General features: G+C 49.2%; 1 protein-coding gene across 2 annotated transcripts in view; it reads left to right on the forward strand.

The window, feature by feature from the left end:
* The first annotated feature begins 5,605 nt into the window (after window positions 1-5,605).
* Window positions 5,606-21,536, forward strand: part of spag17 (sperm associated antigen 17) — a 28,169-nt gene continuing 12,238 nt past the window's right edge. The window contains exons 1-26 of one of the 2 annotated variants that reach the window (XM_064329750.1): window positions 5,606-5,996; window positions 6,564-6,704; window positions 6,966-7,025; window positions 8,274-8,405; window positions 10,139-10,322; window positions 10,852-11,058; window positions 11,488-11,654; window positions 12,023-12,190; window positions 13,646-13,715; window positions 13,814-13,929; window positions 14,302-14,439; window positions 14,657-14,770; window positions 15,204-15,348; window positions 16,005-16,208; window positions 16,584-16,627; window positions 17,103-17,225; window positions 17,547-17,701; window positions 17,998-18,170; window positions 18,330-18,400; window positions 18,610-18,846; window positions 18,937-19,051; window positions 19,546-19,662; window positions 19,857-19,967; window positions 20,449-20,666; window positions 20,768-20,894; window positions 21,243-21,403. In XM_064329750.1, the coding sequence (XP_064185820.1) occupies window positions 5,895-5,996; window positions 6,564-6,704; window positions 6,966-7,025; window positions 8,274-8,405; window positions 10,139-10,322; window positions 10,852-11,058; window positions 11,488-11,654; window positions 12,023-12,190; window positions 13,646-13,715; window positions 13,814-13,929; window positions 14,302-14,439; window positions 14,657-14,770; window positions 15,204-15,348; window positions 16,005-16,208; window positions 16,584-16,627; window positions 17,103-17,225; window positions 17,547-17,701; window positions 17,998-18,170; window positions 18,330-18,400; window positions 18,610-18,846; window positions 18,937-19,051; window positions 19,546-19,662; window positions 19,857-19,967; window positions 20,449-20,666; window positions 20,768-20,894; window positions 21,243-21,403 (3,600 nt within the window). In that variant the 5' untranslated portion in view covers window positions 5,606-5,894. Of the gene's footprint in view, window positions 5,997-6,563; window positions 6,705-6,965; window positions 7,026-8,273; window positions 8,406-10,138; window positions 10,323-10,851; window positions 11,059-11,487; window positions 11,655-12,022; window positions 12,191-13,645; window positions 13,716-13,813; window positions 13,930-14,301; window positions 14,440-14,656; window positions 14,771-15,203; window positions 15,349-16,004; window positions 16,209-16,583; window positions 16,628-17,102; window positions 17,226-17,546; window positions 17,702-17,997; window positions 18,171-18,323; window positions 18,401-18,609; window positions 18,847-18,936; window positions 19,052-19,545; window positions 19,663-19,856; window positions 19,968-20,448; window positions 20,667-20,767; window positions 20,895-21,242; window positions 21,404-21,536 lie in introns of both variants that reach the window. The other variant, XM_064329748.1, reaches the window with a different exon arrangement.

Here is a 21,536-nt window from a genome sequence, read left to right on the forward strand (position 1 = left end):
CTAAACCTGAGACTGTAAGAAACCTGCAGCGTCCACACGTTTACTAGTCTTCCTCATATGGGCCTTAGTCTGAGCCGGTTAGACTTCTCTACACAGACGGACACGATGAAGACTGCAAACAGAACTGTAAGCTCTGAGATTGTTGCAAATGCAATATATGAACAGGGAAAATGAAAATATGTTTTCTTGGTGTATGTAGATATATGACTCTATTTATGCGCCTGTCAAACTACTTTGACATTTCTAGAATGTTTAACAAGAGATTCATAAAATGGACTATTAAAAGCTGTGCATGTGCCAAGCACAAACAAATCATAATAAACATTTTAAATGTTTTTTTTTCCCCAAAAAATGCAGTTTTTCAATGTTTTATGAGGAAAACATATTCTAAATTCACAAACAAAAATTGAAGCAAAACACAGAAGTTTGATGGATAACCAGACACTGCTGTGAGATGTGATTGTTGTCTGTTCTGAAGAGTGCCTTCTTTTGTGGATAATCTAAATATTTTTAGTCATTTAAATTTTCCATACAAATATTTGTGTTTTTTTTTAGGGTGGAGCACATATAATTTACTATTTTAATCCACACGGTTCTCAACTAATAATCAAAACTGCTGTGATGTGACCTTCCTCAATCAGCATTTCATTACACAAACCCCCCCCCTCCGAAAATAAAACACACCCACCCCCAATCCAAAAAGGGAGTTTTATCATAACTACCATGACGGTGAGTTTTACTGGCGAAACTTCATCTCTCAGGAGCTCGGCCTGGGGGAACAGCTGGGAGGCATAAAGACCGATCGGAAAAACACCTGCTTGCCCGAAACAGCCCTGAACCAGCCACACCGCTTTCACCAAAGAGAAGCTCTTAATTTAATAATTTAGCTTGATTCAATCAAGGTACTGTTTTCAGCGCTAGAGAGATAGAGATATATAGATAATGTTTTAGTGCAAGAGCTCTCTTATAGAGATAATGTTTTAGTGTGAGAGCTCTCTTATAGAGATAATGTTTTAGTGTGAGAGCCCTCTTATAGATATAATGTTTTAGTGTGAGAGCTTCCTTATAGAGATAATGTTTTAGTGCGAGAGCCCTTTTATAGAGATAATGTTTTAGGTAGAGCCTATAGATATGTTAGTGTGAGCTTCCCTTTTAGAGATAATGTTTATGCGAGAGCCCTATAAGAAATGTTTAGTGAGAGCCTCTATAAGTGTTTGTGCAACTCTTATAGAGATAATGTTTTAGTGCGAGAGGTCCCTTATAGAGATAATGTTTTAGTGCGAGAGGTCCCTTATAGAGATAATGTTTTAGTGCGAGAGGTCCCTTATAGAGATAATGTTTTAGTGTGAGAGCCCCCAACACTCAGAGCCTTTCAACAGTTTCATTCAGACCATGAACCTTTGGGGCAGCTTTTCACACCTATTACCTGTTTGCCATTACATCAGTCTGTGGGGTTTCAGGGCTATTACCGTTTATTCTTGAAAACGTGGTTCATATTTTGTTGTTTTTTTTAAAAACTATAACGCTGAGTGGAAACACCTATCCTCATGGATACGAGCGTTATTCTGCTATTCTCTGTGCTCAAAGACATGGTTCCTTCACAACTTCAATGGCTGACCTTCGAGGTCTAAAATTAGATTTTTCACTCTAGAGGGCTTGGAATGGACAGGGATACTAAGGTATGTGCACTGGATGGTGCTTGAGGTCTTGTTATTCGATATCAATGCTCAGATTTATGATTGAGATCTCATTGTCATAGTGCCCTGATTAGTGATTGAGATCTCATTGTCATAGTGCTCGGTATGGGGGGCAATGGCTGGGTATGGGGGTCTGGCGGGGTATGGGGGGCTCTGGCTGGGTATGGGGGGCTCTGGCTGGGTATGGGGGGCTCTGGTTGGGTATTGGAGGCTATGGCTGGCCTTCCGGACTGCAAGTTGGTAATGGCTAGAGGTGCAGGGGAGTTTGGGGGTACAGCAGAGAGGAGTGTTGGAGACGAGATTTACAGAGGTAAAGAATCCAGGTAATAATTTTAAATGGGTACCTGGAGAATTAGCCTGATGATCTGAACAGATCTGAATCCCCCCCCTCCCCGCCCAGTCTCCTTGGGACTGAAGCATCTCATCTCCATGCGACTCTATGATTCACAGCCAGCTACAGGCGATGACACAGCTAATTTAGACAGGGTGTCCTATGTGGCGCAGGACATGGTGTTGCGATGACATGCTCTACACATGCCAGGATGTTTGAGGGGGAAGGGGGGTAGAGGGGGGGTGGCTTAGAGTACAGCTCTATCTTTCCTACATCTCATAAAAGCAGCTTAACATGTGCACTGTTTTTGTAATGTAGCGCTGAACCAGCCGGGCTGTGATTGGCTGATGAATTCTGTCAGGTGTTCTGTGACATCACGCCTCACCCTGGGGAATAATCACGGGGTGATGGGGGCGCTCTGCTGACCTTTGACTTGCAGCTGGGGTGATGTCAGAGGGTTTCTGAAAGGGTCAGAGCTGGTGCCATGGTAACAGCCAATGAGAAGGCTCTTTAAAGGGATTGTCCTCTTTCTGGGATTTTTGAAATATTATTTCAGTTTTAGAGTAGAGTACGTTTGGCTAAAATCAGTGCTACTGCTCCCCCATCAGAGTCTGTTACCCCCCCTCTCTCCCTTCTCCCTCTCTCTCTGGCTCTCTCTCTCCCTCTCTCTTTCTCCCCCCTCTCTCTCTCTGAATCTCCCCCTCTTTCTCTCTCTCCCTCTCTCTCTCTTTGTCTCTCCCCCCCTCTCTCCCCTCTCTGCCCTCTCTCTCCTGCACCTGTTGCTCTTGTTTTGCAGTCGGGTGATATGATATCTTTAGCGCCCCCTGCAGCTGAGTAAAGCTAAGCCCCAAGGTCACACATTGGAAACATATTACCACTCCAAGGTCGTCACCGAATCACTCTCTCAACTGTAAACACAGCACAGGAACTGCAACCATACAGAGCACCCCACATCACATCCACCCCAAATCTCCCTTTCCAGGGAGAAAGTGCTGTGGCTCTGTTCTGGACGGAGGCCCAGCCCGATGGGGCCCATATTTCCAGAGTGAGACACTGCAGATCACTACGCATGACCAGGCCATGGAGGGAAGATGGCTTTCACTAGTTACAGAAACTGTGCCGGATCTGAGCCTCTGATTGGCCCTTAGGTCTGAAGGGGTGAGAATGGGGGCGTGGCCTGTGAAAGCCCACAGTTAGCTGCTAATGAAACGTCTTCTTTAATCACCTCAAGCAGGGCCAGAAGAAGACGTGCGGCTCGTAGGAGGAAAGGGCTCCTGTTGTTTTCGTTTCCAGGTAAACGGAAAATATCGCGGCTTGAGAGTGAGTTTTTATTTTTATTGGGAGAGGTATCACACGTCCCAGAGACTGCATGTGCAGACACTCTGAACAGTTCCCCGAAATTCCACTTCAACACCCCATGGAAGGAGGACCTGAGGGCTGTGATTCACACTGAAAGTTTAACAGAACAACAAGCCTCTTTCTCTCCCTTTCCCCCTTTTCTTTCTCTTTCTCTCTCACTGTTTTTCTTTCTCTCTCTTTCTCTGTAGCTTTTTATGTTCTGTAGTTTGGGGGTTAAAAAATATGGGTGTGTGACCCTGAGTTTAATATGCTCTGGAGCAGCCTACTCAAACTGCACTGCATCGGTAAATATGCAGCAGTGAGCCAGTCTGTCAGACAGATAAGTGGTGTCATGTGAAATATGAACACTCCTAGTAGTCTTCTCTACTGCTTTTTACATCTTTAGTTACAGTCTGTTATACAAGTCAGATCAGGTACGGAGCTGCACACACACACACACACACACACACACACACACGCACACACACGCCTGTGTTCTGTTAAAGCTCTGCCGTGTTAAAGCTGTGGTTTATGAGGACCCCCTCTGGCATGTCTCTGTCATGTGTCAGACAGTCAGAGTGGGGGAACTGTGGCCCATCTGCAGCCATCTGCCCTGTTCAGTCCCCACATGTCAGGCCCACACGACCGGCTTCATTAGAGACGCAGAGGAGATCCGCGTTACTGCAGCCCAGGGTGAGAGAGAGAGCCACAGAGAACCTGGGGAAGGGAGAGAGAGGGAGAGAGGGACAGAGAGAGGCAGACGGGGGGCTGAAGGTAGTGGTGAGAGAGAAAGAATGAGGGGATGATGGATGAATAATCCTGCTGTGGCAGCAGCGCTCTCTGATTCACTGTTCAGGACTCAGCCCCTTTTCACCACCTGTGTATATGTGTGTGTGTGCGTGTATGTGTGTGTGAGTGTGCGTGTGTGAGTGTGCGTGTGTGAGAGTGTGTGTATGTGTTTGTGAGTGCCAGTGTGAGTGTGAGTGTGTGCGTGCGTGCGTGCGTGCGTGTATGAGTGTGTGTATGTGTGTGTGAGTGTGTGTGCGGGTATGTGTGTGAGTGTGACTGTATGCGTGTGTGTGAGTGCGTGTGTGGACTGATATGAGGTCAGTGGAGCGTTGGCGGTTCTGTTTGCAGGAGCTAATGGCAGAAACACACAGCTGACCTGGGGACTGAGAGTCTGGACAGTGACTGCCCGTGGGAACTGACCACTGGAGGGCCACCTTCCCCAGTCCAGCAGGAAGGTAATCCAATCAGATCGCAGCACGACTGCTGATCCATAAAGGGACGGAGAAGGAAACGGGAAACTGAACAGAACCGTGATAATGTGAGAGCTGCGTATTTAGCTACGCCTTTGTGTCTGTTACAAACTGAAGTGTAGCGGAGAGTCAGCAGGTGCTGATGGTGCTGATCCGGTGGGGGCGGGAGGAGATTTGGGGGTTTCTGGTGTCTCTGTGCAGGTGTTCTCTGGGGGGGGGGAGCTGGGGGCCCCAGCATGCTTTACGCTCGCATGCAAAGTGCCGGCCCGGATTTACAGACCCGCACATGCCGAGGGCACCGGAGTACAGCAGGATGCTGATACTGAGAATAACGGGCACTGCAGATGGGCCGTCTGAGCAAAGGGCCAGCGAGCAATTCCAGGGCGTCGGACTGAGATTTGAAGAGCAGCAGCGTTTGAGAGCAGTTTGGGCAGCTACGTTTGAGAGCAGCAGCGTTTCGGAGCAGCAGCTTTTGAAGAGCAGCAGTGTTTGAGAACAGCCGTGTTTTGAGAGCAGCAGTGTTTTGGGAGCAGCAATGTTTGAGAGCAGCAGTGTTTGGGAGCTGCATTTCAGGGCACAGACTGACCAGCGGAAGTTGAGAGCAGCGTTTGGAAGTGATAGAGATGAAACTGCAGGCATTTACAGCATCTTAAACTACCAGGAATTCTCCACTGAGAATGGTGCCGTACGTTGAGCGTGGGCTAAAATCATCTGGAGATCTCAAAAATATAAACATATCAGGTGGAGAAGATGCAATAGCTCTGCAACACAGTGTGTAAGGCTGCAGCGACTCATTTTGAAACGGGTAAAGCAAAAATGAATATATTGCTATAAAGAGACATTGGAGCTCTGAGGAACCTGAGAGAGAATATTTCAAGCGGAACAGTTTTTTTCCTCTTTGATTCGTTTTCCCTCTCTGCTATCCCCTCTTGGCTTACTGCTCTCCGCCTGTTCTGGGACCACCGTGCCTCACCTCGCGCTTTCCGTCTCCACAGAAGTGCGCGTTCGCGTTTGCCGGGTCTTGCGCCTGTGTTTCTCTTTCTCGCCTGTGGTTGCTAACGGTTACCGACAAAGCGTCGAGACAGCACACGCGCGCGCGCACACACACACACACACACAGAAGGCCAGCGAGGAGACTAGTTCCGGAATTCTCTGCTCTATTTGAGTACAGCATAAAACGCTACATAATTCCCAGTCGTTTGTACTCCTTAATCATGTCTGGCGTGCAGATTTAATAATTTAGTCACAGTGTTCTAACACGAGTTCAGTATGCCACCAAAGAGAGTGAAAAGCGGAAGTGCGCCCGGAGCGGCCGCGGCCGGTGGAAATAAAACTTGGGAAAGTGGCCTCGCTGCAGCACAATTCGAAGAGGTAACAACGTAACCTGGTGAAAAAATGATTGTGAACAGACACTTGTATTTTTAACGTTTGTATGTGTTCAGTATATTTGTTATTGCGTAACCCAAAGTTACAAATAAAAAAAAGTTACCAACTATTCACTACTTGCTTAGACACGACAAGGATATAGCTATAAACATAACACGCATGTATTTATAAAAACTGCGTGGATACACTGTATGTGTGCAGTAGGTACTTTTTCAGTGAAGTCTCAGAAAATTTTTATTGAGGTAATACTGACACCTTGCGCCGTGTTGCTATAGTACACGAACTACTTTTTTTAATGTGTTGTCCGCGCTGGTTGATGACTGAAATATTTACAGTTTGCAGATGATCGGTTTTCTGTTGTAATTTTTAAATCGCAAAACCAGTCCTACCGATACAGGAGATCTTTAAGCACATGGAATCAATGCATTTTCCTACATTTTATTCTTATTGTTAAAAATATTTTAATTGGCCTTCTTTAAAAAAAAAAAAAGAAAGACTCCAAAAGTGTCTTATGTGCGGGTGAGGTACGGCACTCCTGTCATGTGTCTACAGGACTCTTGGAAGGCGGACATTTCTCTTGTGGTGGGCGCGAGGACGGAGGACGAGGAGAACATCAAAGCCCTCGTTCTGGCTGTGCAGCTGCCCGTGCGCAGGTCGTTCACCGTGATCACGTGGGATGCCACGGTTGAAAAGGTACTGCGCGCGATCTCAAAACAGACATTCCGTGGCAGTATTCCTAGGTCCTAATAATTTAGAACCTTCATTGGGCCCTACCGTTGTACAAATTGCAATCCTTGCAGATTACGCAATTATCAGACTGTATCCAAAGGAGAGATTTTGTTTTACTTCATATCAAAAATAATAATAGAAAAGCAAACGATAATTATGTAGTGATGCAGTTTAGAGAATAGCACATTTCTGTGAGCAGTAAATAACATATCTGCTCGTTCACAGATCCATGAGCTGGGAAACCCAAAAGCCAAGAAGCCCAAGGACGTCCCCGTGTTTTATGAAGTAACCTTCACCCCTTTTTTCTCTCTCTGATGTTTCTAACGTTCACTATGAGGCTGTTTGTGGCAATAAAAAAACCCCAGTATCTCACAAAACACTTATTGCACTCTCTTGCTGACCTGAGCGATTCAGCAGGAGTAGAGGTCATGCAGCAGTAACTCTTGTGAAGCGTTTTGTGTACCGTTGCATATGGAGTTCAGTCAGTGACAGAACAGGGCATTTGGTAACATGGTGAGGTAAAGTACAGGTCCTGTGTTGTTTTTAGATTCAAAACATACTCATATGCAGCAAAATACAAGTTGGATTGGAAGCCAAAAATGTCTTTGAAAAATATTTCATTCACACTTAATTTGTTTTGGGTCCTTATGAGCATTCTATGATTGGCTTTATAAATGACACAGAAAAGGGAAATATTACAAGGAAATTGTTTTATGAGAGTTGGTGGGGGGGGGGGGGGGTGTGTGTCGGGGAGGGGATGCTGAGAGGGTCGAAGGGGGGGTGTGCATTCCAGGACGGGGGAAATTGGGGTGTGTGACGCAGAGCGGGGGGAATTAAGGGGTCCCTAATGAGAGCTCACAGTCGAGGCAGGGCTTAGGGTCCCTGTGGGAGGAAGGCTCACCAGGTGTAAGAGTCCCAATAAAACGCATCGCCAACAAGTCGTAAAACCCGCCAACCCTGCCAGCCCGGGCCCGCCGCCTGCCTCATGCCCTCTTGGTCTTTATGGCGGGTTTCATGAAGGGAGCAAGAAAAAGGACACGCGGCCAACATGCAGAGTGAGGACTGGGGGTGGAGTGGGTGACTGTGTCTGATAGTGTCTGATTGTGTCTATGTCCGACTGTGTCCGACTGTGTCTATGTCCGACTGGGTTCCGACTGTGTCTGACTGTGTCTGACTGTCCGACTGACTGTGTCCGACTGTGTCTGACTGTCCGACTGTGTCTGGACGGAGTGTAGCACAGTGGGTAAGGAACTGGGCTTGTAACCGAAAGGTTGCAGGTTTGATTCCCGGGTAGGACACTGCCGTTGTACCTTTGAGCAAGGTACTTAACCGAAATTGCTTCAGTATATATCCAAATGTATAAATGGATACAATGTAAAAGTTGTGTAAGTCGCTCTGGATAAGAGCATCTGCTAAATGCCTGTAATGTAATGTAATGTAATGTCTGACTGTTTCTGACTGTCCGGCTGTGTCTATCTCCGACTGTGTCTGGCTGTGTCCGACTGTGTCTGATTGTCCGACTGTGTCTCGAAGGTCCTGGAGTCTGCGAAGGCGGTCCTGGATGCGGGGGAGGAGCTTCCTGCTCATCTCCTGGGAAAAGTGGTGAAGTTCCAGCTCCTGGTTGCTAAGGCCAATGACCTGCAGAGGAGGATGACAGAGCAGAGGGTAAGAGCTCCTCACAGCGACTCCGTAAGGCTGGGGGTGCTTGTGATGACCTCCCGAGGGTTAGTGTATCCTGGCAACATCCTCCGGAGGGTTAGTGTATCCTGGCAACATCCCGAGGGTTAGTGTATCCTGGCAACATCCTCCAGAGGGTTAGTGTATCCTGGAAACATCCCGAGGGTTAGTGAATCCTGGCAACATCCTCCGGAGGGTTAGTGAATCCTGGCAACATCCTCCGGAGGGTTAGTGTATCCTGGCAACATCCTCCCGAGGGTTAGTGTATCCTGGCAACATCCTCCCGAGGGTTAGTGTATCCTGACAACATCCTCCGGAGGGTTAGTGTATCCTGGCAACATCCTCCAGTGGGTTAATGTATCCTGGCAACATCCTCCAGAGGGTTAATGTATCCTGGCAACTTCCTCTGGAGAGTTAGTTTCCTTGCAAATAGCAATAACCTTCTGGGGTTAAAGAGTCTTAGCAATGAATTTGGGAGTAGAGTTACAACTGGGAGAAATTTATGGTAGATTTTTTAATTTTCCATGTAAATTTCCACAGTCATTTTTTCTCAACAACTTTGGGAAATGTACTTGGATTTAATTCTGCACATGCAAGCAGTCTGTGTTTCAATTTCGATCAGATTCACCTTTAAATTTATTTGAAGTCAGTGATTTCTAGTTTTTAAACAATTCCATAATAGCTGGGTCTTTGAGCTTCATGTGTAGATTCAAATGTGTCCTTTGCTCTGGAGTCCCAGATGAGTATTTAGGATCTGTGGAACAGCAAAAACATTCTGAGAAATTTGTAGTAGAATAATACTGTTTGTTCAACTGGGTCATTGTGTACACACACGTGTAAAAGCACTTAAGGTCTATTATAGATACTAATGATACATATTAATTTGGCTTTGATAAAGAGATTACAGGTAAGTTTACCTCATAATAAGTGCATATTGCAGCCCTGCCAGCAGCAGTGAGTGGGTTTGGGGGAATTGTGGGTAATGTAGTCCTTATCTGACTGGCAGTTATTCCTCCTGTCTACAGTGGGTTGTGCTGCCTTTGGGGGCCCTTCAGTCAGGCCCATACACCAGAGATCAAAGTATAGGGACCACGAACACAAACTGAGTGTGTGTGTATATGTGTGCGTGTGTGTGTGCGCGTGCGTGTGATTCTAAACTAACTGCAAAGTGAACAGCTGTTAACTTTTTTACAAGCTTGTAAATATACAATTCCTTAGATTTTACCCTGTCAGTTTAAATAACAAACTGGGACCAGGGTTGGTTTAGCCGCTTCATTATTTTGCAGAAGGCAGTGAGGGAAAACGTGGAAAATCCTCAGATTAACGAGAGCATTAACGCTAACGCTAATTATTACCAGCGTAGCGTAGCTGCTGCTGACACTGTGAGTGCTGTCTCTGCCCCGGCTGTGCGTACACAGGCCTGGGAGTCCTGCTGGTGCACTTCCTGTGTGGAAGTTACACGCGCTGAACACTCTGCCCGGGCTCCTGTGCTCCTCTGGCCCAATCGAAATTAACACACTGATGAACAGAAAACAGTTCCTGTCCTTTTCCAAAGCAAAATTTAGACCATTGCGTAATAACTGGTGCTTACATACAAAATACATTCCGACCAACACGTGACATAAAGACCAACATGCAACCTGGTGCACTGTGATTGGTTGACACAATGTTATTTTGATTGGTCGGCGAGGTGCTCTGTGATTGGCCCATTTCTTTCTCAGGCACCAGAGGAAAAGGGGAAGGGGAAGAGCAGGGCAGGCTCTCCCTCCAAGGAGAAGGGCGGAGCTGCCGCTAAGGCTGCTGGGAAGGGGGAGAAGGGGAAGAAGGTGTCGGAGCCGCCTGCCCCCGCCAAAGAGACCAAACTGAAACGCAGAGGGGAGGGGGAAGAGACCAGCAAGTGCATTGGTGTGTGTGCGTCAGTACAGACTTTCTGTCTGTGTGTCTGTACTGCAGTCTCAGCCCTGTGTGTGTGTGTGTGTGTGTGTCTGTACTGCAGTCTCAGCCCTGTCTGTCCGTGTGTCTGTACTGCAGTCTGAGCCATGTCTGTCGGTGTGTGTCTGTCCTGCAGTAGCTCTTACCCCCATGTGTGTGTCTGTACTGCAGTCTCAACCCTGTCTGTGTCTGTGTGTCTGTGCTGCAGTCTGAGCCATGTCTGTCTGTGTGTGTCTGTACTGCAGTAGATCTTACCCTCGTGTGTGTGTCTGTACTGCAGTAGCTCTTACCCCCGTGTGTGTGTCTGTACTGCAGTCTAAGCCCTGTCTGTGTGTGTGTGTGTCTGTACTGCAGTAGCTCTTACCCCCGTGTGTGTGTCTGTACTGCAGTTTAAGCCCTGTGTGTGTGTGTGTGTGTGTGTGTGTCTGTACTGCAGTAGCTCTTACCCCCGTGTGTGTGTCTGTACTGCAGTCTCAGGCCTGTGTGTGTGTCTGTACTGCAGAAGACGAGCCGGTTGATGGGCCCCAGCTCTATGTGCTGATGGTGGGCTTCCTGCAGCCCCAGCTGGTGGCTGCTCTGGACCTGTTGGGCGTCCGCGTCTCCAACATCATCAGGGTGAGCTCAGCGAGCAGCATCGGCCGGGACAGGATCCAGCAGGAGCCCCTAAACGAGCCCGCAGTGGAGAGAACCCCCACTCCCCAGGACCAAGGTAACCTCAGCACTGCCCTCTGGTGGCTCTGGAGCTTAACTAACATAACACAACATAGTGATGAGAACAGGCCCTTCAGCCCATTTTTCTTTGTTTAGTGAAGATTATTATGAGGTTTAGTGAAACTTTATTGCAGTGCACATAATGGAGTCTCACAGAGAGATACAGACTCTGGTCTGTCAGAGAGAGCTGTTGATTCTGGTCACTCACAGAGAGAGAGGTGCTGTGTCTGGTCTTTCACAGAGAGAGAGGTGCTGTGTCTGGTCTTTCACAGAGAGAGAGGTGTTGTGTCTGGCCTTTCACAGAGAGAGAGGTGCTGTGTCTGGTCACTCACAGAGAGAGAGCTGCTGATTCTGGTCACTCACAGAGAGAGAGGTGCTGTGTCTGGTCTTTCACAGAGAGAGAGGTGTTGTGTCTGGTCTTTCACAGCTGCAGAGAGTGACTCAGTGAGGGTGCAGGCCCAGTTGGCCCGGTTCTGGAAGTACCTGGACCCGGTGCTGAGCAGCGGCCCGCCCCGGTCCAGTTTGTGGGACGTGTCCCGGCTAGAGCACACCGTGTCAGAGGAGCGTCCCGACCCTGACAGCACCCAGGCCCTGGTGAGGAGTCCCCCTTTCAGTTTTACTGTGAGCGAGAGGAGTGAGCGAGACGGGACACTTAAAGAGCCACTGCTCTGCATAACCAGGATTTCAATTAATGTTTTATGATTGGTAGATTGTGGAGTGAAAGATGTCTGATTTGTAGTTTATGGAGTGGGAGATGTCTGATTGGTAGTTTATGGAGTGGGAGATGTCTGATTGGTTGTTTATGGAGTGGAAGATGTCTGATTGGTAGTTTATGGAGTGGGAGATGTCTGATTGGTAATTTATGGATTGGGAGATGTCTGATTGGTAGTTTAGTTTAAGCAGTGGGAGACGTCTGATTGGGCTGAGGGTTGATGCTCTTCCTCATGCTGCTCTTCCTCCAGCTGACCTTCGGGATGCGTGTGTTTGAGGGCGTGGCCTGCCTCATCTACGACTGTCTGGATTGGAGGAGACAGCACCTGCACTACCTCAGCTGCCTCAGGCTGCTCCAGGTGCCAACCATAGCCGTTGCCAGGGGCAACGCGCCAAGCCGCCAGGACAGCCCTGGCCAGGTGGGACCCTTCCTCCTTCCTCTCTTCCTCCCTTCTTTCCCTCCCTTTAGTTCCATCTCTTCTCTTCTCCCCTCCTTTTCTCTTTCTATCTCTCCTTTCTTCTCCCCCCAATCCAGCTGTTTGTACTGGTAATGAGGGCCTCAGGCCTGTATGCTCGGGTGTTAATTCACTGGCATGGCTCCCAGAATGCAGTGCTGCCTCCGGGGCTTCATAACTGGGGTACAGCTGTGATACAGTGCCCTGGCCCCAGCCACAGTGACTGTGACCTGTAGCGTAAGCATTAGCGCTGTAGCACTAACAGAGTGAGCGTGTTTCTCTCAGGCCGGTGCAAGCATTAGCGCTGTAGCGCTAACAGAGTGAGTGTGTTTCCCTCAGGCCAGTGTAAGCATTAGCGCTGTAGCGCTAACAGAGTGGGTGTGTTTCCCTCAGGCCAGTGTAAGCATTAGCACTGTAGCGCTAACAGAGTGAGCGTGTTTCCCTCAGGCCAGTGTAAGCATTAGCGCTGTAGCGCTAACAGAGTGAGTGTGTTTCTCTCAGGCCAGTGCAAGCATTAGCGCTGTAGCGCTAACAGAGTGGGTGTGTTTCCCTCAGGCCAGTGTAAGCATTAGCGCTGTAGCGCTAACAGAGTGGGTGTGTTTCTCTCAGGCCAGTGTAAGCATTAGCACTGTAGCGCTAACAGAGTGGGTGTGTTTCCCTCAGGCCAGTGTAAGCATTAGCACTGTAGCGCTAACAGAGTGGGTGTGTTTCCCTCAGGCCAGTGTAAGCATTAGCGCTGTAGCGCTAACAGAGTGGGTGTGTTTCTCTCAGGCCAGTGTAAGCATTAGCACTGTAGCGCTAACAGAGTGGGTGTGTTTCCCTCAGGCCAGTGTAAGCATTAGCACTGTAGCGCTAACAGAGTGGGTGTGTTTCCCTCAGGCCAGTGTAAGCATTAGCGCTGTAGCGCTAACAGAGTGGGTGTGTTTCCCTCAGGCCAGTGTAAGCATTAGCGCTGTAGCGCTAACAGAGTGGGTGTGTTTCCCTCAGGCCAGTGTAAGCATTAGCGCTGTAGCGCTAACAGAGTGGGTGTGTTTCCCTCAGGCCAGTGCAAGCATTAGCGCTGTAGCGCTAACAGAGTGGGTGTGTTTCTCTCAGGCCAGTGCAAGCATTAGCGCTGTAGCGCTAACAGAGTGGGTGTGTTTCCCTCAGGCCAGTGTAAGCATTAGCACTGTAGCGCTAACAGAGTGAGTGTGTTTCCCTCAGGCCAGTGCAAGCATTAGCGCTGTAGCGCTAACAGAGTGAGTGTGTTTCCCTCAGGCCAGTGTAAGCATTAGCGCTGTAGCGCTAACAGAGTGAGCGTGTTTCTCTCAGGCCAGTGCAAGCATTAGCACTGTAGCGCTAACAGAGTGGATGTGTTTCTCTCAGGCCAGTGTAAGCATTAGCGCTGTAGCGCTAACAGAGTGGGTGTGTTTCTCTCAGGCTAATGTGAGACCGGACCCTCAGACTTCAGCGTCCAAAAGGAAACCTGTCCCAGAAGAGTCCCCTGCAGGTAGTAATCCCAGATCAGCTCTGTGTGCCAAAAACACTCCATCTCCTTAAACAATCTGTGTTTTTGCCTCAACAAAATCTTGCTTCAACGTCTCTCAGTGGCACCGCCTGTGGTTACCTTGGAGTGTGACATGCGGTACTACAGGGACCTGCTGGATCTGTTCCCCCCCGAAACTGTGTCTGTACCCCTAATCCTGCACTGCCTGAGAGAGCAGGTACTGTCACCACCTGCACTACACACTACTCACTGCCCCCTGCACACTGACACACTGAACACTGTATACTACACACTGCAGAGTGACACCCTGACCCCACTGCACACTGTATACTGGACACTACACACTAAACACTGACGTACTGCACACTGTATACTACACACTGTCCTACTACTGACCTCACTTCATACTGCACAGTGACACTCTGACATCACTGCACACTGCATACTGACACACTGCACGTTGTATATTGCACACTACACACTGTCCTCTGTACATTGCACACTGCACATTACTCACTGACATACTGCACACTACCCACTGCACCCTGGTCCCAGGTCTGAGGATGTTGCTGTTGCTCCTCCTTTCCAGGTGGTGGCGACGCAGGAGCAGATTCCGCCTCCATCCGCAGTGAGATCGAAGCCCCGTGCACATGGGCTGGACCCCAGCTTGGCTGATCACATGATCAGAGCCGCACTCAGCCTGGGCCTATCAGAGGAGGAAGAGGAGGTGATGCTACTACACAGATCCCAGTGCAGCCTGTTACCAAAACCTCCAGTGCGCTCATCCAACCAGAGCTCTGTCTTACTGATCCCAATACAGTCCGTCACACAGACTCACAGTTTGCTGCGTAGCTACATTCAGATTAGCGTAGTACTTTGTGTTTGATGCATATTTTATTGTGTTTGCTTTATTAGTGTCACTGTGTTTGTGTGGTGTCTGGCAGAAATTGCGGGCTGACTTTGGGGTGGAGGACTGTGGTCAGCAGAAGAAAGAGCTCCAGCACCCCCTGCTGTTCAACAGCCACGACGAGAGGAGCATGAGGCTACAGCAGCTATCTGTGAGCAAAATACACCCTACACTTCCCCGCTTGCAGGTGCATTGTGGGAATGACTCTGTTGTAGGTGCATTGTGGGATTGACTGTGTGCTTGCAGGTGCATTGTGGGTTTGATTGTCGCTTGCAGGTGCATTGTGGAATTGAATGTATGCTTGCAGGTGCATTGTCGAATTGACTGTGCTTGCAGGTGCATTGTGGGATTGACTGTGTGCTTGCAGGTGCATTGTGGGATTGAATGTGTGCTTGCAGGTGCATTGTGGGATTGACTGTGCTTGCAGGTGCATTGTGGGATTGACTGTGTGCTTGCAGGTGCATTGTGGGTGGGATTTAATGTATGCTTGCAGGTGCATTGTTGAATTGACTGTGCTTGCAGGTGCGTTGTGGGATTGACTGTGTGCTTGCAGGTGCATTGTGGGATTGACTGTGTGCTTGCAGGTGCATTGTGGGCCGGACCCTGTGCAGGTGGAGGTGGAGATGTTGCGCGGCAGTCCATTGTGGCGGTCGCTGCGTTGCACCCCGCCGCAGAGTGAGACCAGGCGCCTGGCCAGAGCGCAGGAGCTGCTGCACTTCTGCACCGACGGTGAGCGGGGACCGCCAATCCCTATGCCACACCGCCAATCACTACACCACACCCCCAATCACCTACCACACCCCAATCACTACGCCACACCCCAATCACTACACCACACCCCCAATCACTACACCACACCCCCAATCACTACGCCACACCCCCAATCACTACACCACACCCCCAATCACTACACCACACCCCCAATCACTACGCCACACCCCCAATCACTACACCACACCCCAATCACTACGCACACCCCCAATCACTACACCACACCCCCAATCACTACGCCACACCACACCAATCAAACTACACCACACCCCCAATCACTACACCACACCCCCAATCACTACGCCACACCCCCAATCACTACACCACACCCCCAATCACTACGCCACACCCCCAATCACTAGCCACACCCCCAATCACTACACCACACCCCCAATCACTACACCACACCCCCAATCACTAGCCACACCCCCAATCACTACGCCAACCCATCACTAACCACACCCCCAATCACTACACCACACCCCCAATCACTACGCCACACCCCCAATCACTACACCACACCGCCAATCACTAAGCAACACTGCCAAATCTACTGCCAATCATCTTTGGGGTGCGTGTGACGGGGTTTTCTGGGTATGCGTGTGTCCCTGCAGAGTCGCTGAGCTGGGCCGAGGTGGAGTGGGCCTTCTGGCAGTTTGTGTTTGAGAGCATGCACCTGACCCAGGAGGAGGGGCGGGGCCTGGGAATGGGGGTGGGGCCACAGCCTCCACCCATAATTCCCTGGAATGACCCCGCCTCCTTCATACGGCAGATCCGCACGCGGGCTGCTCAGAGCACCGAGGAACATGCCAATAGAGGTGCGTTCACCAATCAGGCTTCACAGCATTTAGTGGGTGGAGCTATGCTGCTCTTATGAATGTATTGAATGCATGCTGTCAATATGATAATTTGCTAAATGGATGCAATATAAATGTAAAGCTATCAATCCAAAATAATATAATGTGATATAATGCAGTGACTGTCTGACCTGAGCCAATCACCACATTTTTTTTCTCTTTTGAAAGCATAGTGGATTTGATTGGTTAAGATCAGTCACATGGCACTGTCAATCTACACAGGTGAATGGATGAATGAACCTTATTTGTCCCTATTCTCTGAGTCCCTCTTGTCTGAGTATGTGTGTTAGAGACACTGGATATTTTAACAAGGGCTGCTTGTATTTCTGTCTTTAGATTTGGAATGTAGATATGACCCTACAGGATCAAAATTAAGCAAGGTAAATCTTTGCCTCTCTTACAAGCCCTTATCACACTGAGAACAATAACTATAACTCCATAACTGTAAACCATAACTGCATCCACAAAGTGCAATCATAATTACAAACCATGACTGTAACTATGAAGCACAACAGTGATTAAAAATCATAACCACCATTACCAGAAACCATAATGATAATAAATCATGAGCAAGCAAGCATGTATGTTTTTAAATACATTTTTATTGGCCTATTTTATTTAGTCGTAATGCAAAAAAATTGCTTACTTGCTCAAGAAATGATTCTTGTGGTAGTTCTGATTTCATGTTGGAGTTTCCATAGTGCAGTAGTTGTGTGACCGGCTCCTGTTTGTTTGAAATGGAGCGTTTTGTGCATATTTGTAGTTATCTTTACTGACGCAGGTGACACACACGGACATGTGTGTTGTGTGCTGTCATATTTGTTGTGTGCGCTGATTCCGGTGTCTGTCCCACAGGAGGATGGAGGTGCAGTGAAGTGGTCCAGCAGGGTGGAGATGGCAGATATCCGGGGAACCCGGGTTCGATCCCTGAGAGACTGGCAGTTTGCAGAGCACCACGATCCCAGTGTTTTCCCCCAGGTCATTACATTCTGACACTTCCTCGTTACCATGGATACTCTTCAGCACTGACCGTGTGGGAGGGGTGTTTATGAATTCTCATTAATACTGAAGGGACAGATTTATGAATGGTCATTAGCAATGAATGTGTGGGATGGGTATTTAGGCATTGTGATGTCAGCAGGGAAGGGTAGAGAGGACTGCCCCCCCCTCCTTGTTCTGTCCCCCAAAACCTGGAAAGCTTTCAGGACGCGGGACAGTGGGCGCCCCTCCCTCAAACAGCACAGCTGTGTCTGATAGTTGCCTTCTCCAGGGTGCATGATGCGTGTTTCCTGGGTCCAGGTCTTACAGAACGCCTGTGAGAATTACCGCTCGGTCGACATGCTCCACGGGGTCCAGGATAAAGCCGTGTTCCTGGTCTGCCACAATCCCATGAGCCCCGAGCGTCAGAGCAGGGAATTCTGGGATATGGCCCTCCACACCGATGTGGGCTTCAGGTACAGTTCCTAGATACCGATTCAGCTTCCTGATGAATGGTGATGTAATACTCTCCATTATTAGCATGATCTTGTCTGATTGGTCAGCAAAAATTGGAGTGTTCTTCACTCATCCACTCATCATTCACTCATTCACTCACATTCGTTCAGTCACACAGTCATTCACTTGTTTACTCGCTCAGTTACTCGTGTCTCCACTAGATGGCGATCACACACTGCTGAGGGGATTTGCCAGAGCAGTCACAGCCCCTGAGGAAGGTGCTTCCTCCAGCTTGTCTGTGTTTTTACCTGCTCAGGAAGTACCTGGCGCACGTAGCAGAGTCCATCTCAGAATGGACCAATCAGGAGGAGGCCAGGAGGCTCGCTCAGCAGGAAGAGAGAGAGGCGGAGCGCCTAAACGCCCCCACCCCCTCCGAACACTCCAGGGCCTCCAGGAAGAGGAGCAGGGGTTCCCCCAGAAGGACCACAGGTGAGAGAGTAGGGTCATTGCGTCCCATTCCAATGAGATACACCTCCACCTTAGAGCTGTGTACTAAGGGCATTAAATCTCTCTCTGTCTCTCTTTCTCTCTCCCTCTGTCCTTCTCTCTCTCTCTCTCTCCCTCCCGCCCTCTCTTTCCCAGCTGCAGCCTCGCCTGTAAAGTCTCCCTGCCCAGAGGAGCCAGCCCCGGAGCTGCACATCCGACAGGACTCTCTAAAGGTGAAGATACTCCACACTAAAGCACACTCAAACACTGCCTGTACAAACGACTCAGGGAGTACAAACACACCTCACTCATCACCTCTGGCAACAACAGCATGCTGAGTTTTTATTTGATAAAAACACGTTTTCTGATAAAAACACTAATTGTGATGTTGTGTTTTTAATGTCAGTATTGTTGCTTCCATGGTTCTGCTGTGCTCTCCAAGGCCTGGAAAATGGAGCAGGATCGACAGAGAGAGGAAGAGCTCGCAAAGAAAGCCAAGAAAGAGAAGGAGAGGAAATCGGGATCTAAGGGAGGCGACCGCTCCCCGTCCTCCAGGGCGAGCAAGAAGACCCCCTCTGCCAACCGGAGGAAGAAGCAGGAAGCGCAGAAAACCCCTGAGCCTGCAGCGCCCCCTGAGGACGGGAGGACTGAACCACAGCTGCCCGTGGAGGAGCCCAGAGTAAGGCACTCTACACACAGCATTCCCACAATGCAACGGCAACGTTAACATCCCCGCAGTGTGACAGCCCCCGCTCTGCTCCACCTGCAGGGCTTCACCGGTTACTCCATGGGGGGGGACCTGATCCAGGTGTGGGGCTCCGCCCAGTCTCTCTTCCCCTCCGATGGAGGATGCATTAGAGTGGAGAGCACACAGTTTATCCAGGGTAAACGCAAGCGTGCACACACACACACACATGCACACACACACATACACACACATACATACACGCATGCACACACACACACACACACACACACACGCACACACACACTCCTCTCTATCTCTCCTTCTCTCTCTCTCACATACTTTGTCAGGGTGAAAGTTAGTGTAAAAGTAAGTTAGTAGTAAAAGTAAAGTAAATGTCATGTAAAGCTGCTCTGTGTTGTGCAGCTGCAGTGGTAACTGTGCTCAGTATACATGGGTCAGATATATTATGTGAAATTCAGCTTTAACTTCTGATTACTGACAATTTCGAAACAAACATCTGTTTGCATCAGTATGGGGAATGAAAGTATTCTTATGATTATGGTTAGTAACGTTTTTCACTTAAAATGATCTGGGATCTGCCAGAGTGACCCAGGTTTGGTGTGTCAATCACCCTGATTAAGCCACACCCCTTTGCTCAGAATGTTACCTGTCCACACGCCGGGTTTTCAGGCTCTACGATGGTGAAGGTGTGTGTGACGAAGGACAGGCACCAGTTCTTCATCCACGTCACTGAGCCCAGGAGGTACGGCGGAGGGGAGGACGATGACATCGTCGCTGTGGAAGGAGGTGTTTCTTCTCTCCCATTCGCTGTTTAACCTGCTCAGATTTACAGATTAAAAACAGCCACGTTTCTGTTTATTTTTTGTGTGTCTTTTGATGGATTCGTGTTAGGATTAATTAACTGAAAGCAGATTGTTTTTCTCTGTGTTGTGATGCATGGTGGGGTTTTGAGTGTCCTTAGCTGTCGTGTCTTTTCTCAGGAGCGGAGCAGGATAAGAGGCCTGTGAGTAAATTTGGCTCCTTCTCAGCTCAGCTGGAAAACGGGATCCGCCTCTCCTACAGCTACCACGGCCCCTCAGGAGAGACTGCAGGTCACATCCCTGACTGCCTTCACATCCAAATATCACATCCCTGACTGCCTTCACATCCAAATATCACATCCCTAACTGCCTTCACATCCAAATATCACATCCCTGACTGCCTTCACATCCAAATATCACATCCCTAACTGCCTTCACATCCTAATATTACATATCTGACCTCGCATTCAAATATTACATCCAGATTACATCCAACATTACATCTTCACATCCAGATATCACATCCCTGACCACCCTCACATCCAGATATCACATCCCTAGTAATCTAAACATCCTAACATCACAAAATGAACATCTCATCTCTCAAATCACGTAACATCACACACCTTAAATCTAAGTCCTAGTCACAGTCTTCACATCCTTAATTTAGTAATGAGGGTTGTTTAATGATATGTGCATGTTGGCCAGCTGTAGTGTCCTGTGTGTCTGTGTGTGGTGGTAATCTGACATGAAGCTGGCGTTTCTGCTGCAGAGGAGAAGGACCCCACTCTGGCCTCTGTGCTGGACATCCGCCCACCCCCCACCCCCTCCCCCGTCCCCTCCAGCGCCACCTCCCGCTCCCCCTCTGGGAAACGCCTCAAATCCCCCTCCAAAGGGACCCGCACCAAGGGGAGCACCCCACCCCTTGTCCCGACAGAGAGAGAAGCTGCGAGAGAGAGAGAGACGCAGGGGACCCCACAATACACTCAGGTAAAGCACAGGTGCCTCTTGATTGGTTGATACAGTATGGTGAGAGTGGCTATGATCTCTGACTTCACCTAAACTGCTTGTGTGTTTTTTGGGGGGTGGAGGGGGGTAAAGAGAAGCCTGCGCTGCTGGAGAGTTCTGGAACATTCCCAGAGCAGCCCCCCCTCCGGTGCCTGAACACGTGCACCCCCCATGGCCTGCTGGTGCAGTTCCTCAGTGCGCAAGCGGCAGGTGAGTCAGCCAATAGAGCTGAATCTCACTGCTACTCTGAGCCCCTCTCAGCCAATAGAGCCCCGGATTACTGCATCTCACTGCTACTCTGAGCCCCTCTCAGCCAATAGAGCTCCAGATTACTGCATCTCAGTGCTGCTCTGAGCTTTATTCAGCCCAACTGTGTTGTATCAGATTGAGTTGTTACAGCATTGCTGATTGAGTGTAGCGTTCTGAGAGCGTTGTGTGAGTGTTGTCTGAGCGTTGTTTGAGCATTGTCTGAGCGTGGTGTGAGTGTTGTGGGAGGGTTGTGTGAGGGTTATGTGAGGGTTATGTAAGCATTGTGTGAGGGCTGGCTCCTGGTTGCAGGTGTGGAGGGGGGGCCCCAGGGGGTGATGGTGAGGCAGAGTTTCCCCGCTCTCAGGCAGAGCGGGGGCCTGGGGGGGGATCTCACTCTGTCCCTGGAGCACTCCAGACTCATCACCAGCCAGGGCACCGTCATCAAATACCTGAGGGACAGCTCCACTCAGGTAATATACACCGCTCACATCCACAGTCCCATTCACATCTGCCCTACTGTCCCATTCACATCCACTGTCCCATTCACAGCTGCTTTACCAATCACAGCTAACCGTACCTTGTAACACGTTCTCTGCAGTATCT

Source organism: Anguilla rostrata, chromosome 3, assembly GCF_018555375.3.
Source record: "Anguilla rostrata isolate EN2019 chromosome 3, ASM1855537v3, whole genome shotgun sequence".
Taxonomy (NCBI): domain Eukaryota; kingdom Metazoa; phylum Chordata; class Actinopteri; order Anguilliformes; family Anguillidae; genus Anguilla; species Anguilla rostrata.